The 13572-nt window shown below is 43.0% G+C and overlaps 2 protein-coding genes across 5 annotated transcripts in view; both read left to right on the top strand.

Annotated features, from left to right (window-relative positions):
* arfgef3 (ARFGEF family member 3) overlaps positions 1 to 5001 on the top strand; it is a 53227-nt gene extending 48226 nt beyond the window's left edge. For all 4 annotated transcript variants that reach the window (XM_040034032.1, XM_040034031.1, XM_040034030.1 and 1 more), the window contains 3 exons: positions 237 to 619; positions 707 to 1190; positions 1383 to 5001. In XM_040034032.1, coding sequence (XP_039889966.1) covers positions 237 to 619; positions 707 to 1190; positions 1383 to 1574 — 1059 coding nt within the window. In that variant the 3' untranslated portion in view covers positions 1575 to 5001. The remainder of the gene's footprint in view (positions 1 to 236; positions 620 to 706; positions 1191 to 1382) is intronic.
* A 99-nt stretch (positions 5002 to 5100) lies between these two features.
* LOC120734917 lies at positions 5101 to 13358 on the top strand. The gene is made up of 3 exons (XM_040034036.1): positions 5101 to 5207; positions 10242 to 10447; positions 11901 to 13358. The coding sequence occupies exons 1-3, from the start codon at positions 5147 to 5149 to the stop codon at positions 12375 to 12377; spliced, it is 744 nt and encodes a 247-aa protein (XP_039889970.1). The 5' UTR covers positions 5101 to 5146; the 3' UTR covers positions 12378 to 13358.
* The last annotated feature ends 214 nt before the right edge of the window (positions 13359 to 13572 follow it).

Raw genomic sequence — 13572 nt, 5'->3', positions numbered from 1 at the left:
CACATACACACAGCTTCTGATTGGCAGCGTTACTGTAAAGAATCGTGAAACACTCAAATGTGATGAGAGGCCACTCAGAGGGGCTGACAGGTGACCTCAATCTAGAATTAAAGCAGCGGCCTTGGATTAGTCGTGCTGCTGCTCTTTTCATCCATTATTCATTTTTTTCTCTTCAATCCTCAGAGGCTTTTCTAAACTTTTGACCCTCCTCGTAATATTTGTGTCTTATCTGGCAGGTCAGCCCCCCTCGCGGCCGGGATAAGCGTCACCCGTGGCGAGCTCCAGTCCCTTCACTCAGCGTGCAGCCGCTGGGCAGCGCCGACTGGGCCTGGCTGGTCAAGCGGCTCTACAAGCTGTGCGTGGATCTGTGCAACAGCTACATTCAGATGCACCGCGACCTGGAGAGCATGCTGGAGGAGACTGCTCTGCTGAGGGGAAGTGCAGGAGGAGACCATGTGTTCTTCCTGCCTCTCTTCCAGTCCGAGACTTCGACCCCGACCTCAGCAGGTGGGCTTTCAGCGAGGGAGACGCCCTCAGAGGAAGGCGGGTACAGGTGTCAGACGACAGACGTGAGCTCAGCGTCACCGGGGGACACACCGACGCCAAGTCCAGGATTCAGGTTGGAGATCACGCATATTAATGTGTGCTTTGTGAAGGCTGTTTAGTCACCCGTCATGTAAAAGCTGCCGCTCTCCTCTCCCCACAGCTGCACAGGCAGTCTGTCCAGTCAGTTCCGGACTGGATGCGAACGGAGGGACTCCAACATAACAAGCAGCTCGGTTGGAGGGATTCCTGGCAGCGCTGGCCCGGGAAGGAGAAAGGAATGGTGGGAAAGTGCTGGAAACAAGCTATACACCATTGCCACGGACAGAACGATCAGCAAGCTGATGATGGAGTATAAACGCAGGAAACATCAGCAGCAGCAGCCGCAGCAAAGCCACGTCAACCTGTTCATGAAAGAGCAGGGCCGGGCGGCGGCAGGAGGAGGCGGCATCGGGGAGAGGAGGGGCCCAGTAGAGCCGCAGAGGCCCCCGCAGAGGCCTCAGCAGCTGGTGGACCAGCAGGGGCCCTCTCTGAGGCACTCGGTTAGTGCAGGGCCGGAGGTGCTGAGGCAGGAGAAAAGGCCGCGGTCGGGGTCCACCATCAGCTCCCACAGCATCTCGCTGAGAGACTCTGAGGCTCAGATACAGGCGAGTGTGTGTGTGTGTGTGTGTGTGTGTGTGTGAGGGCGTGTATTCATATCAACAGCCTCATGTGGACCAAAATCCTTGTCCCCACAAGTTTGAAGGTCCCCTGTTTAAACCCTCTCGTATAAAGAAAGTTGGGTAAAAGTGAGGTCTGCATCTGCTTGTGAACTGATGTCTGTGTTCCTCCCTCTGCAGGCCTGGACCAACATGGTCCTGACCCTCCTGAACCAGGTCCTCCTACTGTCTGACTCCTCATTCCTGGCGCTCCAGCCGGCGCTCTACCCCTGCCTCAGCCAGCTCTCCTGCCACGTGACCGACGCCCGCGTTCGCCAGGCCCTGCGCGAATGGCTGGGCCGGGTCGGCAGACTCTATGACATCATTCTGTGATGTCGCAGCGATGAAATGCGACAGCAGCGGCCGGAGGCTGCAAAGTGTCGGTCAGTGAGGGACATAAACAGATGAAATCAGAAATGCTGCCGTAGATTTTAGGAGCTGATGAATGATCGATGGTCCTCGCCAACATTTTGTTGTCAGTCATTAAGTGACATCAGGATGAAGGATTTGTTTCCTGATGAAGGATACGGTATGAGGAATAAAAATGTAACAGGCTTCTCTATATTATTTGAAATGTTTCTCAGTAAATGTGCCGTCTGTGCTCTTGTTACTCGGTTGAACTGTTTCCTGAACCCTGAACAGTGCAAAGAAACAAACACGGAGCTCTTAAATGTCATCTATGAGTTCTCCGTTTTTGAAGACTGATTGGCCGAATCCTAATTTTGGTCCAGCATTGTCATAAAGTCTCAACACGACAATCACAGAGGCTTTTGATAATATTTCCTCACCCTCGTGCTTCATTCGTGTCAGTGACTTCCAGGGGTTTTTGACACCCCATGAAGAAGCAGCCATGTTTACATTCTTTGCATTGTTGCATCTCTTCATACGCTCGTCTCTATAACCTCTGTCATACTCTGTCACCACATACACGTTGTATAGCTCCGTAGCGCCACAGGTGGTCCAAACAGCTCTCCCCGGTGCCCGTTTGGATGCTTTAATCCTTTTTACAACCTGCTGCGAATTTACTTCCAGCTCATTTTTCACTCCCTTTTCCACAAACCCACATTGTATCCAGATGAGATTAGATGATGAGAGAACTGCCTGCTGGCTCTTTGGGAGGGGGCGTGTAGGGAGTCGGAGCTAGAAGACAAATGGTAGCGATGTATTCAGTGACGCCTGCGCTGTTGCTGCAGCGACTCTTACAGATGGTCTGGTGATGTCTGGGCACACAAATCCCATCTGATCACTTGCAAATAACAGCGCAGTCCTAAAGGTCCTATTTGAGAAACAAATCTGATTTGCCTGCTGTCTGAATAAAGCCCATGTCTCAGCTCAGCAGGTTTCTGAAAATCTCCACAGTGCTGAAGACGCGACCATAAACAAGCCAGTGAAATCCTGGAGATCACAAAGGTTCAGCTTAGAACTTTATTTTTATCCTGTTTTCCTTCTCAGAGTTCAGAGCGAGTGCTCATTGATCCTGATCACATGTGGCTCGGAGGCCTGTTTAAACCTTCTGACATGAGTATTAATTATTTTAATCAAAGACGGCGTTCGGTGTGTGTTTTGATGTTTCATGCCAGCCGCATGTCCTTTTTCATATCATCTATTTATGCAAATATTTATTTGAAATATTTACTGTGTTGATAATATTTTTTTGCATTATATGTGCTTGGAGCCTATTGGCTGTGACTGAAGGGGAAACCCTGAGTCCTGTATCCTTAAGCTTTTCCAACATTGTTGCTAATAGAGAGCAGGGGTTGGTGACAAAGCCGCTTAATGAGAGCATCGTGTTTAACATCATCAGTAACTCATTTTCAAGTGACCAAAGAATTCCAATCGCCAAACGGAGGATTGACGATGTCTTTTGTATGGCGGTGCCTTCACCATGTAACGTGTCTCAGTGTGGTTATGTATGTGCGCCGATAACTTTCAGGTTAAAGTGAATGTTTTTGTCCTGCATCTAAAACGATACAAGAAAAGTTCAATAATAATCAACACCTGTCCTTTCAGCTCCTTACTGTCTATGATATTTAAATAACAGTCTTATCATTATTACCCTCTTATCATCAGTCATTTCAAAGAATAATGCCACATCTCTCACCTGGAAACCAACAGATGGATGAAAGTTTTGCCATCAGGTGCGTTTAGATCACGGAGAAAGAAACGTACTCCGAGCATGGAGTCAGCAAACTGAACGAACGTGCATTATCTCACTTTCACTAGCCCAGTTTGCCTCGATGAGCTGTAACTCTGCTGACCTCCATTCATGCGCATTTCAGGACAGATTATGAATGAATGAATGAAGAGAGTGCTGAACTGATGCTAACTTCAGCGGCTCGGCCCGTATCGAGGGCAGGCGGGTGGGGCGGGGAGGGCGGCAGCATCTGATGCTCCTAAGAAGATTTACTCTCCTTTTTTCACCCACTTTGTCTACAGCGGAGACTCTTTCAGTGTTATTTGCTCTCTCTTCACTTGCTTCCTCACTTTGTCGGTCGCCTCATTCTCTCCTTTGTGCCAGCTGTCACCTCCTCCCTGGCAGCAATGCTTCCACTGGATGCTCCAAAAAAGCAAGCAGTCAGTGCCAAGCTGGGTCCTAATTTGATGCTTTAAAGTCATCAGCTTTTCCTGCTTTAGAAGCTGGAAAATCTTAAATCAACAACAGAGTTTTAAAGCTCACTGTCTTTATTTAATACAGGCTGGAACCAGTCACTGAGATCTTAAACAACTGCTGTTTCTGTTGCTTTGCTTTAACATGTGTTTAATATTTATGTCATGTGGCTTCATTAGCTTTTGTTGCCACAGACGAGGCGTCGAGGAACCGGACAACTCTAAAACCAAAGTGATGCCAAAGAATTCTTGTTGAAGAACTCATTTTACATTTTATTATGGGGCAGCCTGTTAGGCTAGTGATACTGTAGGAGCCACAACCACACGGGCACGCATACTCTCAACTTTCTATTCTTACCCCCAGCTACAGGAACTATAACCCGTCATCCCCTGTGAAGGAGATGTTTGTGCCTGTCAGTCGGCCTCTGCTACAGTGAACTCATCTCTTTAACGTAGGTGAAGCTCAAAGACTATAATCCACCCCAGCACGTGGTGCTGCATTATTGTGGACAACTAATGCTACAACCAGACAGACTCTTCCTATTGGAATCCTTTTTACCTTAGACTAAAGTTATACTCTAACAAACAGCCGAGTCCCAAACAGTTGATTATGTTCTTTTGGACATAGTGCTGCTAGTTTCAGTCATTATGCAAATATAGGATTAAGGAAACCTGCAGTCAGCTGAGACTGAAGAAGTCACCTAGATGATGACGAAATGTCTCTCCCACCAAAAGACGTCCAGATGAACAGAATCAGCTTTTTGGGATTTACTCACCTGGATGATGGAGCGTGCATCAAGACAACCCCCTGGGTGCTTCATGGTTGCTTTTTGCCACCCTATCACACACACACAAAACCTCCACAGATGAAAAATGAAGCCAATGCTGCAGTTCTTCTTCTTCTGAGTCCTTGCAGACTGTGATTAAATGGCCCACTTACAGCAGATGTTTAAAGCCTGCCACAAAAGACTGTCTTGGTCTCTTGTTTGGTTCCCTCCCCGAGAGCTGCTCTGCATGGGGCAAAGACTTAAACGTTATTTGGGGATAATTAAGGACTCGACCGCTTTGATGCTGGTTTCACTTCCAGTAATTGGGAGTCACTGAGCCAGACCTCTCGCCTGTGCTGTTGGTGTCTTTCAAAGAATTTCCAGTGGAAAAAAAAATAGGACTTAGCTGTACAGCTTTTAATCTTAAAAGTCCTGCCAAGAGTCTCCTCCAGTTAAAAATCTCCCGTCCTCCTTGCCTGTGAGGTGCAGAGTCCACTACAGGTGCACCTTGTTAATCAAGCACACTAGTGTATGCACTTCTGGCTCCACCTGCACAGAGACTGCTGCCATGCTTGGTTTGAGGCTTCAGAATGTGAGTTTGCACGTTTTAAATGAGGTGGCTAAGTCAAATTTTTTTACACGTATTGTTGATGTGATGGTGTATTTATGGACCTCAGCTCATCCATGCGAAACAAGAAAACATTAAACAAAATTCAGTTTTATTCTTTGTCTTTAACCCGAGCCCTGCATCAGAATGCAGAATATCGACAGCATCGGTTGGAAGGTCGTGCTCTAATTCTGGCCTCCTTCTTGTGGGGCTGCTACGTTGCAGCATTAGCACGTCTCGCCACTCTGTTGTGTCTCAGCTGACTTTGCTGTCCCTCAGCCCCTCCCGGTGTCCCTGACCCGTCCCCATTTGTCCCTGTTGTTCGAGGGCGAGCAGCAACTGGACAGATGTTGTGGGCCATCAGTGTGATCAGCAATAGTGAAGGGAAAGGATTTAGTGGGTGTTAAAGCTGCGACAGTGTTTCCATCAGCTGATGTGTCAGCGTCATGCAACGACACTGCACCAGCAGTTTGTGCTGATGGCGCCCGTGCTCCTCTAGGTGTTTGCTCTGATTGGTTCTCTGCTTTCACTTTGCCCACGACATTATTTGTAACGTCGAGTCCAGAGATTAATCTTTTGTCTGCTTTTTTTACTTTTACAGCCAACGTACATTTGAAATGTTGAGCTGAGATTAAGAGGGCTTGAACCACAGTCGCTGTGGCTGCTGCTCAGTGCAGCTCATCGCCACAACAAACTTTATCTGCACTCTAAGCAGATTTGATGCTCTTGGGTAAACTCGCTGCTGACAAGAAGCTGCAAATCCGTCTACGTGTTCCACGAGTCTTTGTTTGATTCTAAGCTCTTATTGCTTTCTGATTCAAGATCCCGACAGCTCCTTCTTCTCTCCAATTCCTGGGAATTTGTAATATCGTTTCTACTATTGATTTACAGTAAAATCAACACATTGGTGACTTTATTGAGGGATTACTGATGGAAGAGGCAGTGCCTTACTGCATTCACTTTCCAGAGATCAGATTGAGACAAAAAAAAAGAGAAAACATTGTTCGGAGAACTCAGTATACGTCTGAGTGATTTGGCTGACAGTTTAAAGACCGACTCCCTTGTTGGTCTGAGAAATGTACACATATCTAAGGCTTGAGCTTTCAGGGCATCTGGGTGATTGACTGACTGAGAGCGTAGGAGTAAAAGCAGCTTTGACTATTCTGTCATTTTGTCTGACACGGATGGAGAAAGTTTCTACGCGACCCAGACATCTGACACAGTTTCCACAGTGAAAGGTCATATGACAGAGGAAGTCATGAGAACATACAGAAACAGAAAAATATAAAAGAATAATCAAATAAAAGTTCTTAGACGTGTACTTTGCAGAAATATTGTGTCGGTAAATGTTTGAATTTGATTAGTTTTTAATTTTTGATGGACAATTGTGGGAAAAGATTTGGGTTATGTGTTATGTGTTGCATTGTTTTAAAAAAAAAAATGCAAAGTCAGGCTTTATCAGGTTTTTGGGGCCGAGATGATGGTAAAGTAAAGAAGACAGCATAAATTTGTCTTTAAGTCCCGGCCATTAGAGCAGAAATGAGATTTGTTATTTTCCTCTGCGTTTGTTTTTATTTGGTTTCATTGCTCTGTCCTGGGACCTCCTCACTCTTCTGTGTGCATAGACAGAAAGCCAGAGTGTCTGTAACATCAGACTTGATCAATCAGGAGGAGCTGGGGTAGAGTGGGTTCCAAAGCAGCTTGCAGATATGCAGCAGATGTGGGTGCAGATAACACATTCAACTGACAAATCTGACACGGTGTGCTATTTATGCTGTTTGAGGAGTAATCAGGAGATGATCAGAAGGAAGAAAAACATAATTACTGCTCACAAAGACGAAGCCACTAATATGGTTTCTGGTGCTTCATTTAACCAGTCATTGGCCGTTGAAGCGTGCAGTCTTGCCGCTGTGATATTTCCTGTGAAAATGTTTGCAGTTTCTTCTACACTGATGGAAAAGAGGTTAAACTGAACCAGATGTTGGCATCAACAAACTTGAAGCTGTCAGAAAAAGTGGATCTACTGTGTAACCTTGTGTTTATCTTATCATTTGACTCTGACATTAACCAAATGGTTGGTGTTTGATTTCATATCATGTGTTCCAGAGACGAGGTGGTCTACATATATTTTCTTTCTCTCATTGAAGATCAGTTATGGCTACTGTCTATAAATGCTTACAAAGTAAACAATCACCACCAGAGAAAATGGTAAAAGGCTTTGTTTGACTGATGGTACAAATATAAAACACAACCGTGGGCGTCCCTGCAGGTGAAGGTGCAGAGTCTTTACGATGTGACTTCAGGCTTTCTGCTCATTCACTCAGGTTGTTTTGTCCGTTTGCTTCCTTCACTGACCTCAGATGCTCTGCTGCCCGACCTGTGAGCGCCGGCTCTGCTAATGTCGTGACTGTGATTTCTAAAAGTGCATTTTTTTCTGCTTTTGATATTAAAGAACAGCAGCTGTAAGATTTTCTCCTGGTGTTTCTAACCTGCTCTGGCTTCTCTCTTCTGTCCCGAGCGCAGCTGTGTAAGTGCTGTAAGTTGTAAAGTGCTTTCTCTGCAGGCTTGTCTGCTCCGTGTTGCAAATTAAAAGCAGTTTGCCCCAAATGTTTGGCATTGTGTTTTATATCTGATGATGATCAAATGCACTCCAAAGTTTGGATGTCTTCAATCCAATCTGAAAGTGATGATTTTAACAGTAAAAAGGATTTTTGTGCAGAATAAACAAAACCAGCTGTAATGTTTTAGTTACGGAGCTTAGGGGGATTTTTTGATTTTGTTATTGCTGACGGTTTGGCTTTGGTTCCATTTGCACATTGTTGGAGTCTGTGTGCTAAGCCGAGCTGACACACTGCGATTTGCTGAATACATGAAAGTGGTATTAGAGCTGTCCTTGCCAAAAGATCAAAACGGTTGGAGATAAATTATAGAACAAGGCTCACAAAATAGTGAAACCTGTTTATATATATATACGCTGTATGTTTAAGGTATATGCCAGAAGCATCCACTCGTCTGCCTTCAAACACATATGAACTTGACTGATATCCCATTCTTAACCCATAGAGTTTAATGGAAGGTTTGGGAATGTTTATGGGAATTTTTCACCATTCTTCCAGAAGTGCATTTGTGAGTTCAGAATATGTAGGAATGAGGAAATGTCACGACTCGACTTGTTGCACAGGGGACATCCTATTACGGCACCATGCTGAAATTCACTCAGCAGTCTGCATGCAGAGGTGTTTTATACACCTCTGCTCACGGAAGTGATTGGAACAACTGAATTCAATGATGTGAATGAGCGAGTCAAGACTTTTGCCAATATAGTGTATTTGTGAGGATTATAAATGTGCCACTTTTACCTTTCTAAGAGTAATATTAATTGGAACTAATACTGGCTGACCATATGAAAGCATGTGTCTTTTGCCTGAGACGGTCATACCATAACCGGGTGGTTTGCCTTCTTGCTGTAGTTGTTGTGGTTGTGACTTCAATTCTCCTAAACCTTTGTTTTGCTGAAAATGAAATATTCATTCATTCATTTTGCATGTGAAAGCGTATTTTCTGCCTGGTATTTAGAAGAAAACAGATGATACCCCATCATTAAAAGACAGTTTCCAAAGTTACAGAGTCACATAAATCCATCCAAAAGTTACTTTCATTCAGTTTATATAGCGCCAAATCTCTACACTTGCCTCAAGGTGCTTTATTTTGTAAGGTAGAGACTGTATTGGTCCCCTTTTAGACCCATTTACTTTGAATACAACACAGCCACATACACAACTGTGTTGTGTGAACAAGTTGCCCCCCCGACCTCCAAAAAAAAAGTGTAGTCCTACCAATTTAACCATGGACAGAAACATAAATAACAGCATTTTATACCACAATAAATTGTTTAATGTCTCAATTTAAAACATTAACTATTCATCTTGCTTCTCCTCTTTTTCTTCTTTCCTAAGAGTTTCAGTCCCAAAATAATCCTGCAGTTTTAAGAAAACCTGAACAAAAGTTGTATCGAAATGTGGAACTTGGTTGAGAATGGCGTGCTATGACTATTGGCAGCAGCCCTGTGACAGACTGGCGACCTGTCCAGAGCGTACCCTGTCTCTTGTCCTGTGCTAGCGGGGACAGGCTCCAGCCCCCCCGCGACCCTGACAGGGATAAGCGTGATATACTTTCCTCTTCCACACTTTTAAATGACTTGTAAATTGTCTCAAAGTGTGTAAAACCTTTCTCAGACTTACTTTATATCCCAGAAATGTTGAGAAAAGTTTCATCAGATCACAAAGATTTTTCACGTTTGGTCTTCTTGATATTCACAGAAAAAGTGATTCCCCCGAGCACTCTGAGTGACAGAGAGTCATCCACTGGAGTTAAAGCTTCCTGATTGTCTCACTCTTTACACCGATCATTTGAATGTATCCACTACACACCCAGTGAGACACATTATGTCAGATTTTCTTTGTCATCGCTTATCTGGACCTTTCAAACAATCGACACAGTCATTACTGTTAAACAGCAACAATCTTACTACATGTAAAAATCATTCAAAGTGTAAGTGATTGATTTTAGCTTCTGATGGCTCCTCGTTGCTCTCACTGACTGAAATTTCTTTGTCAGTGTGTCAGCGAGCGTTAAATATTCAAATAATATGCAATGAATGCTTGTGAGTTAATTATAGATGCAAAAAAATAGAGTTCTTACTGTCTACTGTTCTCTAACTCATCTACTTTGCTTATTTACTTAATTGTGTTTGGAACCGTAAATGCAGTTTTTTCCTATTAGTTTATACATCTTATCCTTCAACACAGATTTGTAGTAACGTCTCCTAATGCATATTTTTGGAAGCACGCGATCTCTCTGCCCCCAATAAAAACACACCCACACACCATAGTTTTTAAAAAAGAAAAATCCTGGAAACACCCTCGGCTGTGACCCACTGGGACCAGTGATGTGTCTGTTCTCTGCTGGACTGTCTGCTGCCCTCATTTCTCTGCCGTCCCTCCCTCCTCCCCCTCCCAGATATATTTAAGGCTGATCACTTCAGCGGTGCAGTCGGTGCTAACCCTCTGAGCCGTCAACAGACCCGTCGGCTTCGGATCCTGAAACTTTCCACCATGCGGTCTCTGCTGGAGAGCAGCTGGAGGAAGTTTGGACCCGCTGGCCGGGACTCTCTAGACTGGTCATCCGGACCCTCGGCTCTGCCTTCCACTGACAGACAGGCACCGGTGAGTTCGCGCAGACGTCGATGATTTTATTTTTATTATTAAACATGCTGTCAGTGTTTTTTTTTTTTTTTCATCAGTTCATAATTTAATCTGAAAATATGTCATTTGAAAAATTAAATGCAGTGACACAAATGTGAGCGTCCACGTAATAAAATAAAATATTAATAATTGTCGAACTGATGGAGAGATGTTACAAAGCTTGCACAACAAAAACGTGTCACTTCAAAGATTCTCTGCAGAGTTCTACTTCTAGCTTTTAGAAATGTTACTTATATGAAGCTATGAAGACACGATTCTTGGCATTCGATGAGACGTCAGAAATAAAAATTTTGCGTTGATACTTGAATCCAGTTTTATTTCATTAGTTTTATCTGATCTTAGTGTGTTTTTAATCACACTGCCTAAAATCCAGACTGGAAAAAATGCAGATGTGTAGAACTGGAAGACATCTTTTAAAGACTTCTTTCAGTTACTTTCCAACAACAATATGTAACAACATTAGCTTTATTTCAATAAATTTTGGATGTTTTAACATTTATTTAACAACAAGTCATTTATTACAACTGCTGTCTGGTAAAAGACAACGTCTCCCATCTCATGTTTACTCTTCATTCTTAGCTTTTACAGTGCACATATGCTCCAAATAAAAATAACATCAGGAAGCGGTGTGCTCAGCCTCACAATGCTTTTTTTTTTTTTTTTTAAATGGACATTTTGGAATCACTATACAATACCATCAACTTCAGCAATTTGTCACTACATATATTTTTTTCCTATATTTAAACAACTAAAATATCCATACAAAAAGAATGAAAGAAGAAGAAGAAAGAAAAAAGAAGCAAAACAGGAAACAATAAATAAATAAATAAAAGATACATAAGGAAAAAGAAAAAGGAAAGAAAAAAATGTAGGGAGTGTGTTTTTGTTTCCATTAATATAACTAATATTTCCTCTAGTCTTCTAGTAGTTAACAAAGTCAAAATCTAGAGCCAAAGCAAAAACTGGCCTGCGTTTTTTATGTAGTCCATCCATTTCTTCCATCATGATACCAACAGGTCCCTCTTGTAGTTCACATCTGCTGTCATTTTCTCCGTTCTGTAAATGTCCATTGTGATGTTCATCCACATGTTCATAGTTGGGCTCTCTGAAGAAAGCAGTTTTTTTTGTGATGGCTTTTTTGCCTGCTGCCAGTAAAACATTAAACAAGTATTTATCGTTCTTTGTCCATCCTTCTGGCATAAGTCCACCCTCACAATGCTACACATTCACATGTGCAAAGAGGAGATCAGCAGAAGTTCGGCACGGACAGCTCCCTCTGCTGGACAAAGTTTTTATGGCGCCTAAATGACCTCTGTTAAATCTGTGACTTCTGCACTTTATATTCCTTAACTACAAATAATAATGATAATAATAATAATAATAACAACAACAACATCTTGTGTCTGACTCACAGAACCAGAGTTTTGATGAGGCCATCTTCAGCGGTGGATCAGTCACCTACATCGTCATAGCAAGCATCTCCTTCCTCGTCCTCTTCATTAGCATCCTCGGCTTCGTGGTCTGCCGCCGAAGGAGGGGCTTCAGCTTCAATGGAAAGCTGGGATTGGCTAACGTGATCGCCTTGGAGGACCTACAGGACCCAGAGAGGAACTGCGAGCTGCTGTCCTCCCTCCGCAGCAACAGAGGTCCACTTCCCAGCTCAAGCTCCGAGCAGGACGTGACAGACGGCGTATTCCTCATGGTCTATCTGCCCTCTCCGTATGAACAGACCCTCACCAGGATTGCCAGAGCTGCTAGCACAAGCAGCTCAAAAGATGCAGAGCTGCTCCCTCCAAGTCCAGGGCCAGAGGCACGCTGTGGAGATGATGAAGAAGGGATGATGATGGTGATGAATGACAGGAGGGCAATCATAGAAGAAGTCAAAGACTGAATCAAAGCTGAAATTAAAAGAAGAGACCTAAGATGTGAATGAAAACACTTCCAGTTGAGGACATAGGAATCTAACATATTACTTACCAAGACTACATCCCAAATCACCCTATTAAGTATATTAAAAATAAAATAATACTACAAAAACAAATGAGCCAAGAAGAGCTTCTGGGCCCTGTGCTGCTGCATGAAGATCTTCTAAACTGGTTTTTATACTGAATAATGTGACTGGGATCCAGGAAACAGGGCGTCTCCAAACTTCCTTTGGATGACATCCTCAGTGATTTTTACCTTAATGGACAAATGTGCTAAATATTTATAACTCTGACACAGAATGGTTTTTTTTTTTCTTTGTTAACAAAGCCCTCTACGCCATAAGCACCAAGCACAGTTTAAAAAAGCCACACAGACTTGTACACAATATTCTTACCATTTACATCATTCCTCATAAGTTAATGTGATAATTTCTCCTGTTTGTACTTAACATTGTAAAAGTGTTCACGTGGATAACAAACATGCTATTTTTATTATTGTGTGTTTTACCTGTGACACAGCTGTAGGAGCCTTTAGACTTTAGTGAGCAGTAGTGGTAACAGGACAGTTTTATAATGCTGACATTCGTATTTATTTTTACTGTGTAATAATCACAAACAATAAAGTGAAGCGATCCCTGTGTCCCACTGTTTATTACTGTATCCTCCTCACATACAGGAATTTGTACAGATAGCAGACACACAGTTAGGTCCATAAATATTCTGACTTTTTTTTTTCTGTCTAATTTTGGTTCTGTACGTTCCAACAGTGAATTTTAAATTTTAAATGAAACAACTCAGATGCAGTTGAAGTGCAGACTTCCAGCTTTAATTCAGTGGGCTGAACAAAAAGATTGCATTAAAAACTATTGAGGAACTAGAAGATTTGAACACATTCCCTTCATTTCAGCAGCTCAAAAGTAATTGGACAAATTAAATAACTGAAAGTAAAAATAAAAATAAAAATACTTGGTCAAAACGCCTTCTGTCACATCATCAGTAAACACTAGTGTCTCAGTGCCACACCCAAGCCATCACACTGGCTCCACCATGCTGTTTTTGATCATATTGTGTTCAATGCCGTTTTTTGTTGCCATCATTCTGGCATTTGTTGATCTTGGTGTCATGTGTGAATAGAATATTTTTCCAGAACTGTTCTGTCTT

Source organism: Simochromis diagramma, unplaced genomic scaffold (assembly GCF_900408965.1).
Source record: "Simochromis diagramma unplaced genomic scaffold, fSimDia1.1 OVJJ01000176.1, whole genome shotgun sequence".
Classification (NCBI taxonomy): domain Eukaryota; kingdom Metazoa; phylum Chordata; class Actinopteri; order Cichliformes; family Cichlidae; genus Simochromis; species Simochromis diagramma.
Note: the sequence above shows the minus strand (reverse complement) of the source record. Positions and strands in the feature narration are given on the sequence as shown.